Genomic DNA, 24,267 nt, shown 5'->3' with positions numbered 1-24,267 from the left:
GGCCACACATTGGTGGGGAGGTCTTTCCTGATCCTTTTCTATGCTACTCCAGGAGTCAAAACCTCTCCTGAGACTTTTCAGGGAGCTTCAGAAGAACCCTGGGCCTAAACCAGCTCAACAAAGCTGCAGGGACCCAGCCTCCTGAGGAAAGTGAATGTGAGTCTGGTGCACCCAGAGGAGAATGAAGCCTTCACCGAAAAGATTCTGGGAAGATGTTCCAGGCCCAGGGGGAGGGTTTGTACTTCCAGACCTAAGTCACCTAAGCTGACACCAGGTCTCATCCATCCCAGTCATTCCATTCCGGGTCAGAGGGGTCATCGATTCAACCAGCGAGGCTGCCCATCCGACGGTTGCTCCCTCTGCTCCCTGGAAGGGCCTCTTCGTGGGCATGCTGTACCTACAGGTCTTGTTCTGTTCTGGGAACTGCCAGTGGTGGCAAGAGGTGGAGCAACGGGTGCCAGGGCAGGGAGAGGTGAGTCTGGGAGGGAAGCAGAGGCAAGATCCACAGGCCTTTAGAGACTTTGCCAAGGCAGGGGGACTGCCCCCAGGTTGTTGTCAGCCGTCAAGAGTGAGTGCACCTCCCGGGGCAGACTTCTGCTGCCCCAGTGCCCAGGGATAGACATGGGTTTGCTGCAAAATGAATGACACCTGGCAGACAATAAGCTGAAGCTTTCATTAGCAGCTTAAGCTGAGGACTATCTAGGCAACTGACACTCCCTGTGTGTTCCCCTGGGTCTGCTTAATGTGTGCCCTTGTGGAGCGACTGGCACCAAGAAAGCAAGGACTAAGTCAGAAGTTCAAGTCCCAGCCCTGCCACAGCCTCAGGGTGCCCTCGAGCACAGCGAGCCTCAGTTTTCCCATTTGTAAAATGGGAGAGGTACACAAGGTAGACTCCAAGGCTCTGTGTTGCCTGAGCCCTGTGTTCTTTTGAGTGTACGTGTTCTCAGGCCCACAAAGGTCCTTTGTGTTTCCTGTATGAACTGCTCTCTAGGAAACCCAGGTAACCACCTGTGTCCCGGGGCACATACATGAGGACTCATGTGGGCCGTATTGTGTGTTTGCGCTGGGGGGAGGGGAGACCCCAGAACACTGTCCCCTACCCCACCCCCTTCCTCAATAGGCGGAAGCCACTGGCTTCCTCCCTTTCCTGCCTCCTGCCTCCTTTGTGCCAGCAAGACAGGATTGGAGGGAGGCAGGGGTTGGGAAAAATCAGTCCAACTGTCCCCAGGTCTGCCCTTACCATAACCTTCCCCCCACCTCAAGTGACTCCTTCCAGGCCACACCCATCCCCAGCCTTGTGGGGGCCAGACTGGGGGCCTAGAGGCTCAAAGGCAGAATAAGTCCTCCACCCCCTCCCCTGCCACCCCTCCCACCCAAGCCATCTCATTTCCTCTTCCTCCCCAGCACCGACCCACACCGACCAGCACAGGCCGAGCAGTAAGGCCCACAGCATCTGACCCCAGGCCCAGCTCATCCTGGCTGGCCTGGGTCGGCCTCTGGAGTATGGTCTGGCGGGTGCCTCCTTTCTTGCTCTCCATCCTCTTCTTGGCTTCTTATGTGGGTAAGTCTCCCCTGAGTCCCTCACCCCATTTCTAGGCCCCGAGGCCCTGATTTCCACCCGAGAAACCCTATTTTATTGTAGAGACAGAAAGTAGGATGGTGGTTGCCATGGGCGGCAGGGAGGAAGAAATGGGGAGTTTTGTCTAAAGGGTACAGAGTTTTTTACAAGATTTTTACTCGGTTTTACAAGATTAAAAGAGTTATAAAGATAGGGCCGGCCGGGCGCGGTGGCTCAAGCCTGTAATCCCAGCACTTTGGGAGGCCGAGACGGGCGGATCACGAGGTCAGGAGATCGAGACCATCCTGGCTAACACGGTGAAACCCCGTCTCTACTAAAAAATACAAAAAAACTAGCCGGGCGAAGTGGCGGGCGCCTGTGGTCCCAGCTACTCGGGAGGCTGAGGCAGGAGAATGGCGTAAACCCGGGAGGTGGAGCTTGCAGTGAGCTGAGATCCGGCCACTGCACTCCAGCCTGGGCGACAGAGCCAGACTCAGTCTCAAAAAAAAAAAAAAAAAAAAAAAAAAAGATGGGGCCGGGTACGGTGGCTCATACCTGTAATCCCAGCACTTCAGGTGGCCGAGATGGGAGGATCACTTGAGGCCAGGAGTTCAAGACCAGACTGGTCAACATAGTGAAACCCCATCTCCATTTTGTTTAAACTTTTTTTCTTTTTCAAAAAAAAAAAAAAAGGATGGATGGTGGTGATGGTGGGACAACATTAGGAATGTATTTAATCACATTGGGTTATATGCTGCTTACAGATGGTTAAGATGGTAAAATTTGCCAGGAGTGGTGGCTCATGCCTGTAATCCCAGCACTTTGGGAGGCCGAACGGGCGGATCACAGGGTCAGGAGATTGAGACCAGCCTGGCAAACATGGTGAAACCCCATCTCTACTAAAAATACAAAAATTAACTGGGCATGGTGGCAGGCACCTGTAATCCCAGCTACTCAGGAGGCTGAGGGAGGAGAATCGCTTGAATCTGGGAGGCAGAGGTTGCAGTGAGCCGAGATGGCGCCACTGCACTCCAGCCTGGGCGACAGAGTGAGACTCATCCAAAAAAACAAAGATAGTAAAATGTATGTTATATGTATTTCACCACAATAAAAAAACTTTGGAAAACAAACCCTATCATCACTGCCATCATTTTGATCCACTAGAAGGTGAGATCAAGGCCAGGAAAACCCAGGCAAGTGCCAGAAATCACTGCAACCTGGGATCAGGGGAGGAGTGAGGAGTAGCTGCTGACTGTGTTGGATCTGAGGATCTGTGGGGGGCCATTTTCAGGGGGTGTTCCTAGGATCATTGTGTTGGATTCATTCAATTATTCACTGGACAAACATTTATTGTGCACCAACAATATTCCAGGAGTTGTGTTAAGTGCTGGGCCATTAGTTGAGAGGCTGGCAACCCCCAAGTCTGTACAATGAGATTAAATGATGCCAGCGTCCTATGGTTGTTATGGGGTTTAAATGAGAAAATGATGCAGAGCAGTTGGCATAGTGCCCTGCGCTTGCTAAGGATTTCTGAATAAGTGGCAACTGATTCCTTCAGTCTGCTGGTCAGAGGATTAGCACACAGAGGCTGCCTTTGAGTGGTTCATGGTCTAGTGCAGAACACAGGACAGGGGGAGAGGGCTAACCAGGGACAGACACAGGAGCTCTAGAGGAGCACTGAGGAGGAGTCAGCTTACACTGCCTCGGGTAGGAGACAAAAAGGGAGTCAGGGAAGATTTCACTAAGAGGGGTGGTCTTCATTCCAGGCAGCCAGAACATAAAAAATGCAAGTCTCATAGGCATGGAGGTGCATAGGAGAGAAGGCGCCTGTTAGGAACACAACAGGAGGGACAGTGTGGGAGCAGCATGGGGGGCTCAGGAGCATGGACATTATCCTAAGGGCAACGGGGAGCCGTGGGAGGTCATAGGCAAGAAAGTCACAAGGTCAGATTTGGTGTTAGATCACTGTGGAGGATGAGTTGCAGAAGGAGGGGCTGTGGCTGTTGGGATGGTCCAGGTGAGTAAGGAGGGCTGAACAAAGGCAGGCTGGGGGTGTGGGATGAAGAAGAAGCGTTCAGAAAACAATGTGCAGACTTCTGTGACTGATGGGGCAGCCAGCACAGTGCTCAGAGGTGTGGACTTTAGAATCAGACAACCTGGCCCTGCCGCTTACTAATTGTATGACCTTGGGCAAGTTACTTAACTTCTCTGAGCCTCCCTTTCCTGGCTATAAAACAGGAATAATAACATCCACCTCCCAGGATAGCTGGGATGGTAAAATGAGACAACATCAGTAAAGTGCCTGGTGCATAACTGGCAGCCAATAAACATTCATTCTCATGACAATGGGAGTAGAGATGACTCCATAGTTTGTGTCTCAGGTGGCAGGTGCTGACCAGTGAGTCAGGGAGCACTGGAGAGGAGCAGGTTTGGGAAAAGCTGATGGAAATGCAGGTCCAAGCTGAAAGACGGTTCCCGAGTTATTGACTCAGAGGTGATGGTTAAAACCAGGGGAGTGGGCGAGCTTGCTCAAAGAAGACAGTAGAATAATTACCATGATCCTCCTTTATAAATGAAAGAATATCCACTTCACTGGTTGTGAGGATCCAGTGGAAAATGGGGGTTTGGTATGTGCTGGGCAGTCAGTAAATGCCAGTTTCATTTGCTCATGGTAGCCTTTCAAACACTGATAAGCTAGGTGGTATTTAAACTAATTAACTGCTTGACAGTCAGCTAGCAGAGACAGAGAAGGAAGGGCTGGTGGAGGGGTGCTGGGTCCTGGAGCTGAGGCAGGCTCGCAGGCTCTCCACCATCCAACCTGGACTCTGACTCCACCTGGTCTCTCCTGCCTCAGCCTCACATATTGTACTCCAGTCACACAAACCTGGAGTCTTCACCTGCCATAATATTGCCACTGCAGGCCTTTGCCCAGGCTGTTCCCTCTGTCTAGGATGCCCTCTCCTGCCCCTGACTTCTCTCCCTCCCCATTGTCCTCACACCAATGTGTCCTGCTCCAATTTTACCTCCCAGGAAACATCTCTTCATCTCCCTGTGCTCCCCCAGGCTGGATCAGGGGCCCCTTCTCTGCTCAAAAGCACAGCACCCTACATTTGGCAGCTATGTCCATGCCTGTTCCTCCAAGTAGGGTGTAAGCTCTTTGGAAGGCAAAGACCAAGACCCACCTCGTGTCTGAGTCTGCTGGGCTCCAGGCCTGCCCTGGGGCTGCCCTCCCTGGCTCTGGGCCCTGCCCCAAGCTTAGCTCCATTTCTTTTTGTTTTTCTTTTTCTGGAGAATGGGGTCTTGCTATGTTGCCCAGGCTGATCTCAAACTCCTGTGCTCAACGGATCCTCCCGCCTCTGCCTCCTTGAGTGCTGGGATTCCAGGCGTGAGCCACCGCACCCAGCCCTAGCTCCATTTCTGCGCCACAACCTTCTGGCTGCAAGACTCAGCCTCTCCCATCTCAAATCCCAGCCCAGCAGACATTTCTAGATCTCCATAGTGACAGAGAGGGGGACCCATGGGACACGTCTGTTCTGGCTGGCTCTCCTGGCCTGCACTCTCGTGGTGGGGGCAGGGAGAAGTGGCTCACAGAGACCTTTGCAGGGCTGTTTTAGAGACGAGTGGGGAAACAGGACTGATAGAAAATAAAGTGAGGAAACGGAGACAGGGAGCATAGATCATTCTTTCCGAAAGCTGGGGCAAAAGGGAAGCCATCTGGCAGGAGAAGGGAGGGGACGCGGCCAGAGGATTCGTGGTTTTTCGTTCTTTTAAAATGAAGAGACTTGCCGGGCGCGGTGGCTCAAGCCTGTAATCCCAGCACTTTGGGAGGCCGAGACGGGCGGATCACAAGGTCAGAAGATCGAGACCATCCTGGCTAACCCGGTGAAACCCCGTCTCTACTAAAAAATACAAAAAACTAGCCGGGCGAGGTGGCGGGCGCCTGTAGTCCCAGCTACTCGGGAGGCTGAGGCAGGAGAATGGCGTGAACCCGGGAGGCGGAGCTTGCAGTGAGCTGAGATCCGGCCACTGCACTCCAGCCTGGGCGACAGACGGAGACTCCGTCTCAAAAAAAAAAAAAAAAAAAATGAAGAGACTTGAGGGAAGAAGACAGTGCGCATGGAAGGGGAAAGCAGAGGGGGATGGGCATGCCTGATAAACTGAGGTGCCTGTGGAGTCCGAAGAACCGGGCAGGAGAAGGAAGAGGGGTGAAGGTTGGAGACCCTCTTCTAAGTGGACAGTGGTTCAGTAAGACTAGAGGACTGGGGCTGGGGCTTCTAGGGCACTAGGGTTGGCTGGGACTACAATAGGGTCACTGGTGTCCTGGCCCCAGGCGCGGCGGTGGACCTGACGCTACTGGCCAACCTGCGGTTCACGGACCCCCAGCGCTTCTTCCTGACCTGCGTGTCTGGGGAGGCCGGGGCGGGGAGGGGCTCCGACGCCTGGGGCCCGCCCCTGCTGCTGGAGAAGGACGACCGCATCGTGCGCACTCCGCCCGGGCAGACCCTGCGCCTGGCGCGCAACGGTTCGCACCAGGTCACGCTTCACGGCTTCTCAAAGCCCTCGGACCTCGTGGGCGTCTTCTCCTGCGTGGGCGGCTCCGGGACACGGCGCACGCGCGTCATCTACGTGCACAACAGTCCTGGAGGTGAGTCTGGCAGGCAAGGGGATGGCAAGGGGGAAACCAGGCCGCTGACCTACCTTCCATCCCACAGCCCACCTGCTTCCAGACAAGGTCACACACACTGTGAACAAAGGCGACACCGCTGTACTTTCTGCACGTGTGCACAAGGAGAAGCAGACAGATGTGATCTGGAAGAGCAACGGTGAGGGGGCATTTGAACTGGTGGGGTAGGTAGACCCATCGTTCTGAGGCCCCAACACTTTCATCGCCCATGGAACCCTCAGCTTTGGTCCCTAACACACCCGACCTCCAGGGCCCCTCCTCTGTGGTGGACCAGGTCCCATGGGATGCACCTGCACCTATCTTATCTGCAGTTCTGAGCTGCCCTCCTACTGTACACAGAGGGCCAGGAGCCTGTGGTCAGCTGCCCCTTCCCTTTTAGCCCCAAATGAGCATGATGTTAAACCCTCATCTTTGACTCTCCCCTGGGAGTTAGCAGGTGCTGTCACATAGTCCACCTGGTGGACAGCAGCAGTCCCCCTGAGGAAGAAGAGAACTGGTAACATCATGCCCAACACAGGCAGGGCAGAGGCTAGCCTCTCCCAAAGATCTGTCCAGCCCAGATCCTTGATATCCAAGACAGCCTGATGCTGAGGCCTGGGTAGATCCCTGGGATCTCAGTCCCAGGCCTGACCCTTTGGCCACCCCATAGCAGGAAGCTGTTTTCCTATGTGGCCCCAAGATTCCTGCCTCAGTCCTCAGGTTCACAACCCCTTGGCTGACTCTTGAATCCCTGGGCTCCTGAGGGAGGAAGACCCTTTCCTTTGGCCATGGGGGCTGCCTCCTGAGCTCTGGACTCCCTGAATTGACAGGAGATGTGAAGAGGCACAGGCAGACCTGGGTCTCTAGGCTCTCTGTTCAGCCCTGAGCAAAGAGGCAAGAAACGGGTGGGGCAGGGACTGGGGCACTCTTCTAAAAGGGAGAGGCTCACGGGAGAGACCCCAGAGTAAGTGGCACTTGAATTGTGCTCAGAGGAAAAATGGGAAGACAAAGAAGGCAGAAAGGGAAGGAAGGGCATTCCAGGAGGAGGGACTGAGAAGAGCAGGGGGATCTGAAACACAAGGGTGTTTCTGGAAGATAAACAATCCATTCAGGAATTCAGAAATGTTAGGAGTCAAGAAGTGTGTGAAGAGGAATGGGGCTGGATGGCTTGGCCATGGCCAAATTGGTGAAAATGATGTCTAAGGAGCTGAATTTTTGTCCTGAGGTCACTGTAGAACCAGGAGAGTTTCAGCAGAGGAGTTAAAGAGAAGTCTGTTGTAAAAAATCACGCTGGCTGCTGGGTGGAGGAGGGACAAGAAAGGGTGACACTGGAGGCAGAGGAGCCTGCTTGCGAGGCCCTGGAGGCCAGGACCAGGGCGGTGGCAGTGGGTGTGGGGAGAAGTGAACTGGGTTAGGGGATGAGGAGGAGGTGGACTGAGCAGGACTTGGTGATTTACTGGGTGGTTGATGGAGCATGAAGAAGAGGGCGCTTCTGAGCTTTGTGGCATGGGCGTCGGCTCTCGTGGTGCCAGCCCCAGGTCTCATCATTGTGCATGGGGCCCACTGGTGTGACCTGAGCAGAGGCGGACAGAGAGAGGTAACACAACCCTCATGGAGTGCTGAGGCCCCTGACCCATTCATGCTCCCCCAGGATCCTACTTCTACACTCTGGACTGGCATGAAGCCCAGGATGGGCAGTTCCTGCTGCAGCTCCCAGATGTGCAGCCACCATCAAGCGGCATCTACAGTGCCACTTACTTGGAAGCCAGCCCCCTGGGCAGCGCCTTCTTTCGGCTCATCGTGCGGGGTCAGAGGCAGAGGGCAGAGGTTGTGGGTAGGGTGGGAGGCTGAGAGCCCTGTGGGTACTTCCTGTGGGTCCCCTGAAGCCCCTGGATCTCCAGTCCTCAGCAGCAGTGGTCAGGTGGGCGAGGGGCGGCTGCTGAAGACACGTTCCTCCAGGTTGTGGGGCTGGGCGCTGGGGGCCAGGCTGTACCAAAGAGTGCCCAGGCTGCCTACATGGAGGTGTCTGCCATGACCATGACGGTGAATGTGTATGCCCCCCTGGCTTCACTGGCACCCGCTGTGAACAGGGTAAGGAGGAGGGGAGCTAGGACCCAGGCAGGAGAGGATCCCTTACTAGGAGGAGACCCTAGAACCATGTGGGTGGAGCTTGGGGGGTGAGGGCAACAGGCAGGTCCTGGGCCCAGGGACCCATAAAGGCCCATACACCCCACACACTCTTTTTCTAGCCTGTAGAGAGGGCCGTTTCGGGCAGAGCTGCCAGGAGCAGTGCCCAGGCATATCAGGCTGCCGGGGCCTCACCTTCTGCCTCCCAGACCCCTATGGCTGCTCTTGTGGATCTGGCTGGAGAGGAAGCCAGTGCCAGGAAGGTATGCTTAACCCACCCTCATGGTCCCTGACCAAGACAGCTGGCCACAAGCTTGACCCGGACCCTTCACTCTGCCTCTGACTTACACAGCAAGCCCCCCTGCTCACTTGACCAGTCCTTCTACCCCCAGCCTGTTGTATAACCTGTGCCCCATCTGTGCCCTAATTGCCCCCTGTCCCATGCCCCTCTAATCATACCTCCTCTATTCCCAGCCTGTACCCCTGGTCATTTTGGGGCTGATTGCCGACTCCAGTGCCAATGTCAGAATGGTGGCACTTGTGACCGGTTCAGTGGCTGTGTCTGCCCCTCTGGGTGGCATGGAGTGCACTGTGAGAAGTCAGGTATAAGCACTATTACCTTTGAGACTCCCCCAAGATAAGTCGGCCTTTACCAAACACTTCTCCCTGGTGGAAGAGACTGGTCCCTCCTTTCCCTGCAAGGGTCCAAGTCCTGCCCTCAGGGAGCTTAGAGTCTAGTGGGCAGGGAGCTCTGGCAGGGAGTCAGTCTGGTAGGGAGTCAGTCCAGCAGGGAGCTCACTGCCAACCAGCCATACTGGAAAGGGCAGCAACCCAGAGAATGTGGGAGCCCAGAGGATGCCCCTGGGCAGACAGCAGGTCAGGGAAGGGTCTGGAAGCAGGTGTGATCTGAGATTGGATATGAAAGACAAGAGAGAGATAGCTGAGGAAAGAACAAGAGCAAAGACCCAGGGATTGGGGACTCAGGTTTGGGTGCCAGGACAGTGGAGTAGGGGACGCAGGGATGGGGGACTCAGGCTTGGGTGCCGGGACAGTGGAGTAGGGGACCCAGGGATGGGGGACTCAGGCTTGGGTGCCGGGACAGTGGAGTAGGGGACCCAGGGATTGGGGACTCAGGCTTGGGTTCCGGGACAGTGGAATGGGGGACCCAGGGATTGGGGACTCAGGCTTGGGTTCCGGGACAGTGGAATAGGGGACCCAGGGATTGGGGACTCAGGCTTGGGTTCCGGGACAGTGGAATGGGGGACCCAGGGATTGGGGACTCAGGCTTGGGTTCCAGGACAGTGGAGTGGGGGATTGGGGAAATGGTCAAAAGAGGTCAAATCGTGGGGCCTTTGAATGAAGGCCAAATCGTGGGGCCTTTGAATGAAGGCCAAAGAGTGTACTTCATATGATGGGGCAAGAGGGAATTGTTAAAGAGGAACAAAGGGGTCAGATCTGTGTTGGAGAAAGGACCTGTAGCTGTTGGCCGGGGAGCGGGAGTAGGAGACCCTGGAGGAGTCTGTACCTGGGGACCAGAAATGATGAGGCCTGAGCTAGTGTGCTGGCTGGGAGGATGGTGAGGGGCCTGCTGGCGGGTATTAGAGGGTATCAGGAAGTGGGGAGGTAGTTAGGAAGTAGACTTTGCAGCTGATGGGATGTGGGGCTGGGACGCTGGAGGAGTCATGCGGGCCTTTGCTGGAGGGACTGGGTAGATGGCAGTGCTTCCACTGAGAAACAGAACATGGATGAGGGGCGCTTTGGTGGTCATGTGTCTGCCCCTGTGGAAGCTCCAGGATGAGTGTCCTCTCTCCCCAGACCGGATCCCCCAAATCCTCAACATGGCCTCAGAACTGGAGTTCAACTTAGAGACGATGCCCCGGATCAACTGTGCAGCTGCAGGGAACCCCTTCCCAGTGCGGGGCAGCATAGAGCTACGCAAGCCAGATGGCACTGTGCTCCTGGTCAGCCCCAGTCACCCAACCCACCAGTACCACAAGCCGCCTGCTTCACAGCTGATCCCTAGACCCCTAGTCCCTCAGAACTTTCTATAGGGCCCACCCATTGGCCTGACCATTGCTCAGATGAGGTCAGGCTGATTGGTGAGGGGCTGCCACTGGGCCTCTGTCCTGCCATCAGTCCAGATGGACACCTGCGTGCCTGCCACAGGGGTGCTCATTCCCTGTGACCTGTCCCCCTCCCCCATCTCTTTTAGTCCACCAAGGCCATTGTGGAGCCAGATAAGACCACAGCTGAGTTCGAGGTGCCACGCTTGGTTCTTGCGGACAGTGGGTTCTGGGAGTGCCGTGTGTCCACATCTGGCGGCCAAGACAGCCGGCGCTTCAAGGTCAATGTGAAAGGTCAGTGATGTCCTAGGTCCACAGGGGATGGACGGTGACCACAGTAGGCTCTAGCTGATGCTGCTCAGGCTGGAGGTCCTAGCAGGAAGGACAAGGACATCTAAGGTCATAGCCTAGCGCCAGGCAAAAAGAGGGGTTGTGGTCAACCAGAGGTCCGGACTGGGCAGTGTCAAGGCTGGAGTACAGCTTAGACCCATCTGGAAAGGACATCCTGTGCCCCAGAAACTGGGGACACTCTCCAGCCCTGCCCTTCCTCCTGCCCAGCCATGCTGTCCCCCACCAACCACCACACACACACAAGTGTACCTTTAACTCTGCTCAGGGATGCTGCCTCCCATCTCTGAGTCACCCCACAGACACTCAGTGCTAGCCCAGGGGGAGCACATGGGGCTGTGGAGCTCAGAGGGTGACCAGCTTGGCTTCCTAGAAGTGGTGCATGCCTAGGAATCTGCCAGGTAAATAAGGAGGGACCTCCCAGTGCCCAAGATTACTCAGACCAGAGCACCCCCCACTCCCAGTCCCTTCACCTTCTCCAGCTTCTCCAGCACCCTAAGCCTTAACCGTTTGCACCCCGGCCACCCTGTGACCCTGCTGTCCCTCTCCTCCTGCTTCCTGTTACCCCATGTAAGCCCCCTCTCTCACCTTCTGCTTTCTCATTGCCACACTCTGCCTCCCAGGTCCTCGCCATCTCCCCATCCTGTGACTGTGCATCCCTCTCTGCCATCATGCCCCACCTTCCGCCTTTCTCTTCTCACTCTGCCCAGGCTTAGGAGCCAGACAACCTGGGCTTGAACCCTCTCTCCACAAATTCCTTGCCCCATCACCTTAAGCAAAGTACTTAACCTCTCTTACTTTGTTTCTCTCTCTGTGAAATGGGGATAGTTAGCACTTGATGGGGTTGTTAGGAAGATTAAATTAGATGATGCATTTAAGCATTTAGCACAGTGCCCAATACAGGGTGCATGCTCAATATATGTTGATAATTATTGTTCTTATTATTTAAAATGTCACCTAGTCCCTAGATTTTTATTGTTTTCTAGCAGCTCTCACATATGATCTGCAGCTGGGACCCCTCTTCTGACTCCAGATCATTTGGTGGGGCCTCCATGAAGTGGGGCATCTTCTCTGGAAGTCTGGTTTTGAAGTTAGTGTGGAAAGTGGCTGCTGTATGATTCAGAGGCCCATTTTATATCCAGCCACTCCCTGGACATCTAATCCCCTGCATGAGACAAAGGCACCAAGGGCTTCTCCGCACCCAAAATGGACCTTCTTCTCCCCCCAAATCAGCACCGCCTCCTGACATGCTTATTGCTGCCTGACACTCCCTCAGCTTACAGCGCTGCATCCTTTTCCTCCCTTGCTCCCTCCCTCTTTCCTTCCTTCCTTTCCTCTCAAAAAGCCAGTCTCATAAACATTTGTAAGAGTCAAGGGAACCTGTTAAAAGCACTAATGCAATCATCTGGAGAGAAAAAGTTGAGTCCAGAATAGCAACAGCGATCATGGGGTGAGGAAGTGGGACAGGGACACGAAGGCTGTTTTGGAGTAGAATGGATAGATCCAGGCGGCCTGTGCAGACAGACCTAGTTCAACACATGGCTGTATCTCCTCCTAGTTGTGTGTCCTTAGGCAAGTTATTCGGTGTCTCTGAGTCTCAGTGTTTTCATAATGCAGGCTAATGAGCCCTGACGGAAAGGTGGCTGTGAGAATTAGAGGTCATACTATGAAGCATGTGGTGGGGAGCAGGTGCTTCAGTGCCGGTGCCATTTTTTTAAATTAAGAGAGTGGTGAATGAGAGCAGGGGCAGAGAGCAGGATGATGCCCAGGTTGTCTCCCTGCCCTGGGTTTCAGCCCCTTCTGTCTACCCCCACACTGCATGGGAAGAGTGCACCCCCAAACCATGTCTGGCCATGTCACTTCCTCATCTACTATCTTTTGGGACACCCTCATGCTTTTATTGCTGAATCCTTGTGCCCCAAGCTACCCAGGGGCCTGAACTCTGTCCTTCCTGGGCCCTGGCCACTATGGTCATCTGTTGAACTTGGTGTCCCTCAAGCCCAGAGGGTCCCCAGCTTGAAATAAGACACAGAAGTGGACTGGATAGGCTGTGTGCCCATGCCTTACCCTGAGTCTCCTGGCAGTGCCCCCCGTGCCCCTGGCTGCACCTCGGCTCCTGACCAAGCAGAGCCGCCAGCTTGTGGTCTCCCCGCTGGTCTCGTTCTCTGGTGATGGACCCATCTCCTCCGTCCGCCTGCACTACCGGCCCCAGGACAGTACCATGGACTGGTCGACCATTGTGGGTGAGTAGGGAGAGAGCTGGGGCAGGACAGGGGTGTTGGGTAATAGTGAAGGGATACGGTGAGCAGGAGAGGGAGGGCAAATGGTTTGAGGGGGCTGAAGGGAGCATGGCAGCTTCTAGAAGAGGTGGGGGCTGAATGATGTGTGCTGTACACCCCACCCCCAGTGGACCCCAGTGAGAACGTGACATTAATGAACCTAAGGCCAAAGACAGGATACAGTGTTCGTGTGCAGCTGAGCCGGCCAGGGGAAGGAGGAGAGGGGGCCTGGGGGCCTCCCACCCTCATGACCACAGACTGTCCTGGTGAGAGGCCAAGAGTCATCTCTTCCTGTCCCCCCAGCAGTTACTGTCCTGTCCACCCCAGGGACCCCTGCCTTTTCCATTGGAGGTTGTTCTTCCTTGTTCACTGGGGATCACTGTCCTGTCCAGCCCCAAGTACCTACTGGACAGTTCTGACCCCTGACCTCTGGCCCCAGAGCCTTTGTTGCAGCCGTGGCTGGAGGGCTGGCATGTGGAAGGCCCTGACCGGCTGCGAGTGAGCTGGTCCTTGCCCTTGGTGCCCGGGCCACTGGTGGGCGACGGTTTCCTGCTGCGCCTGTGGGACGGGACACGGGGGCAGGAGCGGCGGGAGAACGTCTCATCCCCCCAGGCCCGCACTGCCCTCCTGACGGGACTTACGCCTGGCACTCACTACCAGCTGGATGTGCAGCTCTACCACTGCACCCTCCTGGGCCCAGCCTCGCCCCCTGCACACGTGCTTCTGCCCCCCAGTGGTATGCCCAGGGCGCAGGGATAGCTGGGGGTTGGGGGAGGACGTGGGACGCAGGGACACATGAGACCTAGGAGACACAGGAGGCTATAGATTAATGGACATGGAGAGGACATGGGACATGCTAGGGTATTAGGCAGACGTGACCCCAGCGGGGACATGGGACTTGGGGAAGATCCAGGATACCAGGAGGACACAGATCACCAGGAGCATGTGGGGAGAGCATGGGGAGGTCAGGGTTCATGGCGAGAACCAGGGTCATGGGAGGGCAAGAGACTTGGGGAGCAGGGGGCATGGGAGGATGTGGAGAGGACTTGGGATACAAGTAGTACAAGGAGAAGCAGAAGCTTGGGGGTGAAGGTGGCCTGGGGGAATGGAGAGGAATTCAGGCTGGTGGGGAGGAGGAAGTTGGCAGGGTGGCTCCTGTGCGTGGACCCACAGAGCAGGGGGCACAGCTAGAGCAGATGTGTCCAGCGCCACAGCTACATAGCCCAGTCCCGTCTGAGCCTTGCCTTCCCGCCCCCATCTCCTCAGGGCCTCCAGCCCCCCGACACCTCCACGCCCAGGCTCTCTCAGACTCCGAGATCCAGCTGACATGGCAGCACCCGGAGGCTCTGCCTGGGCCGATATCCAAGTACGTTGTGGAGGTGCAGGTGGCTGGGGGTGCAGGAGAGCCACTGTGGATAGACGTGGACAGGCCTGAGGAGACAAGCACCATCATCCGTGGCCTCAACGCCAGCACGCGCTACCTCTTCCGCGTGCGGGCCGGCATTCAGGGGCTCGGGGACTGGAGCAACACAGTAGAAGAGTCCACCCTGGGCAACGGTGAGAGGGGAAGGCCCACAGGACCCCCGGGCTCTGAGTGGGGAGAGCTCAGTGTGCTCTCCCTCCACATCACCCCCTGCTGTGGAACTAGGGCATCCCAGGCCCCTCCCAACAAAGACTCAGCCCCAGTCCGGGGGACTCAGCCTTCCCTTCTCATGATCCACTGTCCTAGGGCTGGGAAAATCATGTCACCCCTCTGACACCCCTCGTCCCTTCCTTCATGTGGCCCAAGTGATTTCCTGACAGTCCTGGCACTGGGATCTGTCACCTCTCCCTCTGTGTAACCCCATGGTGGCCTCTGGGTTCCCTGACCCCGGTGTCCCCACAATCTGCCCCTCTCACTGTATCCAGGGCTGCAGGCTGAGGGCCCAGTCCAAGAGAGCCGGGCAGCAGAAGAGGGCCTGGATCAGCAGCTGATCCTGGCGGTGGTGGGCTCCGTGTCTGCCACCTGCCTCACCATCCTGGCAGCCCTTTTAACCCTGGTGTGCATCCGCAGAAGCTGCCTGCATCGGAGACGCACCTTCACCTACCAGTCAGGCTCGGTCAGTGACCCGCCCCGCCCCCGGGTGCATGCTCACAGCCCGTGTATGTGTTTCTACCTGAGTACACACAAGACCTTGTACACCTTGTGTGTGTGTGCGTGTGTTTGTGTAGCAGGTAAAAGATTACACTCAACAATGTTAAAGGGTACAAAATATAATTTTCTTTATTTCTCTAAAACTGAACTCAGCTCACGAGCCCATTTATATTAGTGGTGAAATATTTAATATTCCCAATTCAAAAGAATTCCGTGATGACCATATTTCATGAGGGACACTCCAGGTTTGGGCTCCGTCAATTGGAGATTTTCCTCTCCCCTCTTTTCCTTCTCCCTAGCGGTTATCTAGGCCTAAATAGCAAGGTGATCAAATGCAAGGACACTTGGGGTTCATGCTGGCCTCTGTCCTTGCAGGCCTTCCTGGACTTGAGAGCCAGCCTCTGTCTGCACACATCTTTGGCTGATGTCCTTAGCTCTACTGTGGTCACCTGCCGGTAGGCCAGTCATGCTGTGACCTCCTCATCCTAACCTCCATTCTTGCAAATCCCAGGGCCTCCTTTCGGAGACTTAAGAAAGGGGCCGGGCGCAGCAGCTCGCGCCTGTAATCCCAGCATTTTGGGAGGCTGAGGCGGGCAGATCGCCTGAAGTCAGGAGTTCGATACCAGCCTGACCAACATGGTGAAAACCCGTCTCTACTAAAAATACAAAAATTAGCCAGGCATGGTGGCACACGCCTGTAATCCCAGCTACTCAGGAGGCTGAGGCAGGAGAATTTCTTGAACCCAGGAGGTGGAGGTTGCAGTGAGCTGAGATGTTGCCACTGCACTCCAGACTGGGCAATAGAGCAAGACCCTGTCTCAAAAAAATAAAAAAAGAAAAAGAGAAAGAACTAAAGAACTGTAGGGGCTTCCTTATACCTTATGGAGGGAGGCATATTCTATGGCCCTCAGACCCACTGTCCCACTTAGACAACTGTTTCTACCATTGTAGAATTGTGCTGGCCTGCAACCTCACCCATTGCTCCTTGAAAGAGAAAGCACAAACCTCCACTCCTCCTGGCTTCCCTGTAATCCTGCCTGAGTTTTCTGTCCTCCTGTGGCCCACACCCTTCCATCCCTCAGGCCCCTGCTTAGAGGTGGGGCGTGGGAGCAGACCCACTATCCCTTCATCCTGTCACATTCTTCCTTCTAGCCACCCATCCGCAGGTCCTGTCTCCTCTGAGGGCTTCCTCATAGTTGTCACTTAGGATCCGAACTCTGTCCTTGGCCTTTCAGGCCTGGACTCTTAATATTGAGAGCTAAGCTTTGGCATTTCAAATAAAAAATAAAAAAAGAAAGAAAACCCTCTCTCTCTCAAGGGCTGACCCTTGTGATAGAAAAGCTAGTGTCCCTGCTATGCCTTTAAAAAATCCATTCAGAGACCGGGAGGTGGTGGCTCATGCCTGTAATCCCAGCACTTTGGGAGGCTGAGGCGGGTGGATCACGAGGTCAGGAGTTCAAGACCAGCCTGCCCAATTGGTGAAACCCCATCTCTACTAAAACAACAAAAATTAGCCAGGCACAGTGGCAGGTGCCTGTAATCCCAGCTACTAGGGAGGCTGAGGCAGGAGAATCGCTTGAACCCGGATGGCAGAAGTTGCAGTGAGCCAAGATCATGCCACTGCTCTCCAGCCTGGGCGACAGAGTGAGTGAGACTCCATTTCCAAAAACAAAAAAATCCATTCAGAGATTCAATTGGCTTCTTTGTTCCAAGCTGTGTTGGCCCTTCCTCTGAGGTCAGTGCACAGAAAGCCCTCACTGCTGTGGTGGGGGAGGGTAGTGGGTACAGATGTTGACGGCAGGAGGTGGGAAAGCAGTCTTTAACAGACATGGTGTCATAGTATATATCAAGATATATCCCCCTAGCCTGGGCAACATGGCAAAACCCCATCTCTACAATAAAAGAAAATATGAAAATTAGATGGGCGTGGAGGTGTGCACCTGTGGGCCCACCTACTCGGGAGGCTGAGGTGGGAGGATTGCTTGCACTTAAAAGCTTGAGGCTGCAACGAGCTGACATCATGCCACTGCACTTTCGCCTAGGCAACAGACCGAGACCCTGTCTCAAAACAAACAAAAGGATATATCCCTGGTACATGTGCCTGCATATGGATAGGAAATGTGTGTGCACAAATGCATGCGCCCCATGTATGAGTGCACACGTGCATCCCCTGTGAGTGCCCCATGTGTAAATGCATGTGTCCCAGATGCACGTGTCCCTATGCCTGTGCACCTTCAGGCCTGCGTGTGTATATGGACCTCTACATGCATGCACCAAGAACATCACGTGCATTTGGTATGTGCCGTCAGCACCAGTGCTTCATGCAAATCCCTGTGCCCCAGGTCCTCAGCCCTTGCCCATCAAGCTGGGCTTCAGTGCACTTAGGAAGCCCCACCAGAAGGTCTATCTTAACCCTTCTTCCAGTTCTCATATTGGCAGCTTCTTTGGTCCTGTTCACTTATTTCCTTTTCCTGCCATCAGCCCTGCCCAGATGGCCTCCTCCTACTCAATTAGGGAATTGGACATTCCTCTTTGTTATGGTTTTGCTATTTGCAGGTCCTGGCCTGGTTTTAGAGCAATGGAGAGAAGCCAATGTGTGGACAGGGTAATCTCTGCCTCTGCTACTGTGGAGAAGAAAACCCCTCCACTGGCTCCCAGCAACTCAGGGCCGAGCATGTAGTAGGTGCTCCGGGAATATACCCTGGCCTACTCCCTAAGGCTGGAATCTTCTCCAGAGCTTCCCTGGTGACCCCACCAAAAAAAAAAAAACCTGGTTGTGGGATTAGCGCAGTCATAGGAAGCTCATTCCAATCCTTTTCTGTTTTAAATGTTAGAAATATCCTCCTTCCATTGACCCACATTGTGGCTTCTAGCAACTTTACCCACAAGCCCTGGTTCTGCCTTCCGGAGTCCTGCACACCTGATCCCCCCGCTGCAGCCTCTGCATTTCTCTCCTTGGACATCTGCCCACCCAGCAGCCTACCTGTGGCTCTGTTACCTAAGATTCTGTCTCAGTTATGTCCTCTGTCTGCCTGTCCGTCCCTGGCTGACCACCAGGGTGCCCTCTGTCTGGGTCTCTGCCCACTTGTCTGACACTGAAACCTCCTCGTGTGCCTATCTGTGCCTCCTTCTGCCCCCTTTAACTCTCGCGTGGACTGTCTACCCTCTTGTCTCATCCTGTGAAGGGCGAGGAGACCATCCTGCAGTTCAGCTCAGGGACTTTGACGCTGACCCGGCGGCCAAAACCGCAGCCTGAGCCCCTGAGCTACCCAGTGCTGGAGTGGGAGGACATCACCTTTGAGGACCTCATCGGGGAGGGGAACTTCGGCCAGGTCATCCGGGCCATGATCAAGAAGGATGGGCTGAAGATGAATGCAGCCATCAAGATGCTGAAAGGTCCACTGGGGCGACCCCTGGCCCAGCCCCAATGCTCTCCTTTGTCCCACAAATCCCAGGCCCCACCTGGCTTCCTCCAGCAATTGACCCCAGCCCTTGCCAGCCCTTTCTCCAGAGTTATTTCTGGCAAAAGTAATACAGGATTCTTTACAGAGTATGCCTCCGAAAATGACCATCGTGACTTTGCGGGAGAACTGGAAGTTCTGTGCAAATTGGGGCATCACCCCAACATCATTAACCTCCTGGGGGCCTGTAAGAACCGAGGTGAGCCCCCTGCTCATCACCTACCCCTTCTTCCAAACCCCCATCCTCAGCCATCACCTCCACCACATGAGTAGCTTGCCAGGGGCTGCTGGCGACCTGTGCATCGCCCTTGATCCTCCCTCATCCCTGTCTGTTGCCATCGGGTGCCTGCTCCCACCCTAGGTTCCCTGTGTCTAAATCACCACGGTCTGTCTCTTTGCCTCTCAGGTTACTTGTATATCGCTATTGAATATGCCCCCTACGGGAACCTGCTAGATTTTCTGCGGAAAAGCCGGGTCCTAGAGACTGACCCAGCTTTTGCTCGAGAGCATGGGACAGCCTCTACCCTCAGCTCCCGGCAGCTGCTGCGTTTCGCCAGTGATGCAGCCAATGGCATGCAGTACCTGAGTGAGAAGCAGGTGTGTGTGAGTGGGGGCGGGTGGAGGCCAGAGGGGGAAGCCACTGGGCCGATGTCAGGGGAAGAAGTCAGCTGGCCCTGATTGGATGTGGGGATTGAGGTTCCTGGCCCAAGTGGGTGTGTGGGTGCAAGCAGAGCGAGGAGGCAGGGCCAAGGGGCAGGTCTGGAGGAGGTGGGGACTTCCAGTATGGAGGGTGCAGGTGTTGAGTGAGCAGGTCTAGATGCTAGCCTGGAACTCAGGAGAGAGGCCCAGGCTGGAGACAGCATCTGCGTGTGAGCTGTCACCCCACAGATGGTGCCTAATGGCAATGGACCTGGTACGATCTGCCGGAGAGAGGGAAGAGCAGAGATCCGAGCCCAAGTCAGCTCAGGCCTGAATGAAAGGACAGGGGGATGACTGTCCAGGGGAATGTAAGACTGAGGGAAAGCATTTTATTCTTTTTTTTTTTCTTTTTTTTTTTTTGAGACTGAGTCTCATTTTTTTGCCCAGGCTGGAGTGCAGTGGCAAGATTTTGGCTCACTACAACCTCTGCCTCCCAGGTTCGAGCAATTCTCCTGCCTCAGTCTCCTGAGTAGCTGGGATTATAGGCATGCACCACCACGGCCAGCTAATTTTCGTATTTTTAGTAGAGACGGGGTTTCACCATGCTGGCCAGGCTGGTCTTGAACTCGCGACCTCAAGTGATCCACCCGCCTCAGCCTCCCAAAGTGCTGGGATTACAGGCATGAGCCACGGCACCTGGCCAGCATTTTAAAGATAGTAAAGTTTTGAGTATGTTTGAAAGCAGAGGGGCAGGGGATAGGGCCAGTGCAGAGGGAGGGGCTGGTGGAGAGAGGTCTCTGGGGAAGCTGGGGAGAAGAAAGTTTCTCTAAGGGAGAGAAACTGGAACCCAGGGGATGGGAAGAGGGAGGGGGAGAAGCATGGAAAGAGGAGAAGGTGCAGTATGGCCACCACTGTCTCAGGAAAAGGGATCCAGCCTGAACTTGGCCATGGCCCAGGAAGGAGCGGGTGAGAACCAACACTGATCTTTCTCAGACATGAGTCAGCTGATGAGATTTCAGCCAGGCGGGGAGGAGAAAGAGTATGGGGTACTGAAGGCAACCAGGGTACCCACAAAGACTGACTCCTTACTGGCCTGACTGGCCTGGGCTCCCTCATCCCCAGTCTCTCCTGACTTCTGACCCTGCCTACAGTTCATCCACAGGGACCTGGCTGCCCGAAATGTGCTGGTCGGAGAGAACCTGGCCTCCAAGATTGCAGACTTCGGCCTTTCTCGAGGAGAGGAGGTTTATGTGAAGAAGACGATGGTGAGTCTCATTCAACCCTCACCCTTAGGGCTTGTGCCTGGCCCTGCCCCACAGGGGCCTCAAACAGGCCCTTCCTCCACACTCAGCCCCTTAAACCCATTCTCTCCTAGGGGCGTCTCCCCGTGCGCTGGATGGCCATTGAGTCCCTGAACTACAGTGTCTATACCACCAAGAGTGATGTGTGAGTGTAGGATGGGAGGGCACAGGAGGGCTTGGCCCCAAGAATCACACAGGCCTGACCTAGACACATCTCAGAAATGTCGTGGGTGGTCTAAGGCATGACCTGGGCTGTGTTCCAGGTGTGACACGGGTGTGTCTTTGGTATAAAGTACCCACCCAAGGTGGGGCTAGCTGGAAGGAGTCTCAGAAGGTGTTTCAGGGATAGGACTGGGGTAAAGGTAGTTTCAGATTATGTTTGTGTAAGTGACAGGGGGATGCCTTGGAGAGGTTTGGGAATGCTGGTGGATGCTTCCTGAGGTAGATGGAGAGGCCACTCAGGAATTGCTCTCATCTTCCTCCCTGAAGGGCAACGTCATGCCCACCTGAGGATCTTACCAGAGCATGACCCCCAAGACTCCCTCTCTGTGCCCCTCCCCTGCAGACAGCCCTCTTGGCACACTCCTCCTGTCTCTCCAGGGATGTCCATCTTGGTCTGAACCTACCCCTTGCCCCAAGCCCTTTGGCCTTGCCTGCACGGCTCGCTGCTTACCACACTGATCACCCCTCTGAGCACTACATGCCTACTTCCTGCTTCTGCCCCAACACTCCCTAGATTCCCTCCATCTCCTTGAACTCTCTCCCCTGGTCTCAGGCCTGATGCACACTACACAGAGGCTGTTACAAAGTGAGATGCAGTCAAGAGCAAGAGCTTTGGAGCCAGACTGCCTGGGTTTGAACATTTGCTCTGCCACTAACTAGCTGTATGGCCTTGGGCAATCTAGCTAACCTCTCAGTGCCTCAGTGTCTTCATCTGTAAAATGGCAAGAATAATAGAACCTGTATCATAGGGTTGGTGTGAGGGTTAAATGAATTAACATATCTGTTAAATGACCAGTGCCTGGACTACAGTAAGTGCTCAATGAAAATGTTAGCTTGGCTGGCTGTGGTGGCCCACGTGTGTAATCCCAGCACTATGGGAGGCCAGGCAGGCAAATCACTGGAGACCCAGAGTTTGAGACCAGCCTGGGCAAGATGGCAAGACCCTGTCTTTACTAAAAATACAAAACATGGCCGGGTGTGGTGGCTCACATCTGTAATCCCAGCACTTTGGGAGGCCAAGGCGGGCGGATCACGAAGTCAGGAGATTGAGACCATCCTGGTTAACACAGTGAAACCCCGTCTCTACTAAAAATACAAAAAGAAATTAGCCAGGCGTGGTGGCGGGCGCCTGTAGTCCCAGCTACTGGGGAGGCTGAGGCAGGAGAATGGTGTGAACCTGGGAGGCAGAGCTTGCAGTGAGCTGAGATCTCGCCACTGCATTCCAGCCTGGGCGACAGAGCAAGACTCTGTCTCATAAATAAATAAATAAATAAATAAACAAAACATTAGCTGAGCATGGTGGCACATGCCAGCTATAAGGGAGACTGAGGCGGGAGGACCACTTGTTCCTGGGAGGTTGAGGCTGCAGTAAGCCACTGCACTCCAGCCTGGATGACAGGGTCTGTTTCAAGAAAAAAAAAAATTAGCTCTAATGGTGTTGAGCCCAGGGATGGGGGCAGTATGAAGGAGCTTCACTGGAGCAGAGACAACAGCTGGCCAAGGCCAGATACTTACAGAGTAGACACATACAGGGGGGGCTGGGAGGTACTGCACATCTTGGGTAGGTAGAAACTAAACTGCTAGGGGCCAGGGCCTAGAAGGTAACTAAGTGCATCCTTCTTATTTCAGCTGGTCCTTTGGGGTCCTTCTCTGGGAGATAGTGAGCCTTGGTGAGTTCCTAACCCCCATTGCCCAGAGTGCCCCACCTTACCCCACGTGGAGCCCTGGACCAAGAGCACTTTGTCCCCTCCTGCAGGAGGTACACCCTACTGTGGGATGACCTGTGCCGAGCTCTACGAAAAGCTGCCCCAGGGCTACCGCATGGAGCAGCCTCGAAACTGTGACGATGAAGTGTGAGTCACCCCATCCTTGAGCTCCATGACCCTATCTCTGTGATGAGTGACCTCAACTTTGATCCCTGTGACCCCATCACCCCAGCTGGACTGACTCCTCATCTCAGCAATGCCCCCTCGCAGGTACGAGCTGATGCGTCAGTGCTGGCGGGACCGTCCCTATGAGCGACCCCCCTTTGCCCAGATTGCGCTGCAGCTAGGCCGCATGCTGGAAGCCAGGAAGGTGAGGAGACTGGGGCTGAGGTGGCGGGTTGGGCTCACAGAGTGCTCCAGAGTGCCCTCTCAGAGGTGCCGTGACCCTGTCCCAACCACACTACCTGCCCAAACTCCCTCACTGGGGGCTGTCACCACAGCTAGGCTGGGCCCCAAGATGCAGCCTGCCTTTCCAGCCCTCACTGGGTTAAACACCAGGCCCTTCCAAAACTCTTTCAAGGCCACTGCTTAGCCCCAGCAGCAAATCCCTCCCTTGAGTCCCAAGTCCCAGACTGCTTGCCTGTCCTCTGCTGAGGCCATCAGCCCATTCTCATCTGGGACACCTCTCCCTACCTGCCAGAGCCAGAGCAGAGTGCATGAATGGTCACTAACCAAATGGATGGATGGGTAAATGAGTGATACAGTAACTGTATGAATGAATGAATGAATGAATGGAATTAGTGGATAGATGATACAATAATCATATAAACATGTAATTCAATAACTGAATCTACTAACCATGTGAATAAGTGAATTATCAAATAAATATAATGAAAAATATATCAAAATTAGTAAATATGAAGAGTTCTTCAAGTAAATTAATGATTAACTATCTTAAGAATGAGGGAATGATCAAATAACCATATAAATGGGTGAGTCATCTAAAATGGCTTTTGAACAGATAAGTTACTTAATGAATGAATGCATAAGCCAAGAATTCACTGAAAGAGTGCATGTAAAAACCGTCCTCTAACAGTGGCATTGAGGGCCTCTCACCTGAGGCCCCAGCTGTGGCCTGATGCCTTCACTGCCCTGGGCTGGTAAAGGCCACTCTTGGCCATGGGGCCATCTTGAGTCTCCAGAACAAATCAGTGTCAGTTCAAATGCCCCAACCACATGGAAGTCAAAGAGCTTGCGGCCAGATTCATCCCTATTCCTGGCCCCCACTAAAGCTTGCTCTGCCCCTAGGCCTATGTGAACATGTCGCTGTTTGAGAACTTCACTTATGCGGGCATTGATGCCACAGCTGAGGAGGCCTGAGCTGCCATCCAGCCAGAACCTGGCTCTGCTGGCCAGAGCAAACTCTGCGGTCTAACCTGTGACCAGTCTGACCCTTACAGCCTCTGACTTAAGCTGCCTCAATGAATTTTTTTAACTTAAGGGAGAAAAAAAGGGATCTGGGGATGGGGTGGGCTTAGGGGAACTGGGTCCTCATGCTTTGTAGGTGTCTCATAGCTATCCTGGGCATCCTTCCTTCTAGTTCAGCTGCCCCACAGGTGTGCTTCCCATCCCACTCCTTCCCCAACACAAACCCCCACTCCAGCTCCTCTGCTTAAGCCAGCACTCATACCACTAACATGCCCTGTTCAGCTACTCCCACTCCCGGCCTGTCATTCAGAAAAAAATAAATGTTCTAATAAGCTCCA

At 54.6% G+C, this 24,267-nt stretch overlaps 2 protein-coding genes across 7 annotated transcripts in view; one reads left to right on the top strand and one right to left on the bottom strand.

Moving 5' to 3' along the window:
• Positions 1-24,267, bottom strand: part of C1H1orf210 (chromosome 1 C1orf210 homolog) — a 71,901-nt gene that overhangs the window by 17,854 nt on the left and 29,780 nt on the right. The gene's annotated exons all lie outside the window — the stretch shown is intronic.
• TIE1 (tyrosine kinase with immunoglobulin like and EGF like domains 1) lies at positions 1,123-24,267 on the top strand. 5 transcript variants are annotated; one of them, XM_015137399.3, is made up of 23 exons: positions 1,123-1,561; positions 5,889-6,203; positions 6,271-6,381; positions 7,873-8,028; positions 8,181-8,312; positions 8,471-8,611; positions 8,823-8,951; positions 10,164-10,309; positions 10,561-10,705; positions 12,844-13,002; positions 13,167-13,304; positions 13,478-13,774; positions 14,305-14,595; positions 14,947-15,137; positions 18,358-18,568; positions 18,722-18,832; positions 19,040-19,230; positions 20,424-20,537; positions 20,648-20,718; positions 22,425-22,465; positions 22,552-22,648; positions 22,772-22,871; positions 23,810-24,267. In XM_015137399.3, the coding sequence occupies exons 1-23, from the start codon at positions 1,504-1,506 to the stop codon at positions 23,879-23,881; spliced, it is 3,417 nt and encodes a 1,138-aa protein (XP_014992885.1). In that variant the 5' UTR covers positions 1,123-1,503; the 3' UTR covers positions 23,882-24,267. The 5 variants fall into 5 exon arrangements, with proteins under 5 accessions (XP_014992885.1, XP_077816416.1, XP_077816420.1 ...); XM_077960288.1 differs by having other exon boundaries at positions 1,414-1,561; positions 5,972-6,203; XM_077960290.1 differs by lacking the exon at positions 13,167-13,304.

Source organism: Macaca mulatta, chromosome 1 (assembly GCF_049350105.2).
Source record: "Macaca mulatta isolate MMU2019108-1 chromosome 1, T2T-MMU8v2.0, whole genome shotgun sequence".
NCBI classification, from domain to species: domain Eukaryota; kingdom Metazoa; phylum Chordata; class Mammalia; order Primates; family Cercopithecidae; genus Macaca; species Macaca mulatta.
The sequence above is the reverse complement of the archived record's forward strand: the minus strand, read 5'-3'. Positions and strand labels throughout refer to the sequence as shown.

What these genes read in the sequence shown, in the direction of transcription:
- TIE1 (XM_015137399.3), top strand. Translation starts at nt 1,504, where the DNA reads ATGGTCTGGCGGGTGCCTCCTTTCTTGCTCTCCATCCTCTTCTTGGCT. An exon ending in GGACTGGTCGACCATTGTGG is followed by an intron (nt 13,003 to 13,166) that starts GTGAGTAGGGAG and finishes CCCCACCCCCAG; the next exon opens with TGGACCCCAGTGAGAACGTG. An exon ending in AGAGTCCACCCTGGGCAACG is followed by an intron (nt 14,596 to 14,946) that starts GTGAGAGGGGAA and finishes CACTGTATCCAG; the next exon opens with GGCTGCAGGCTGAGGGCCCA.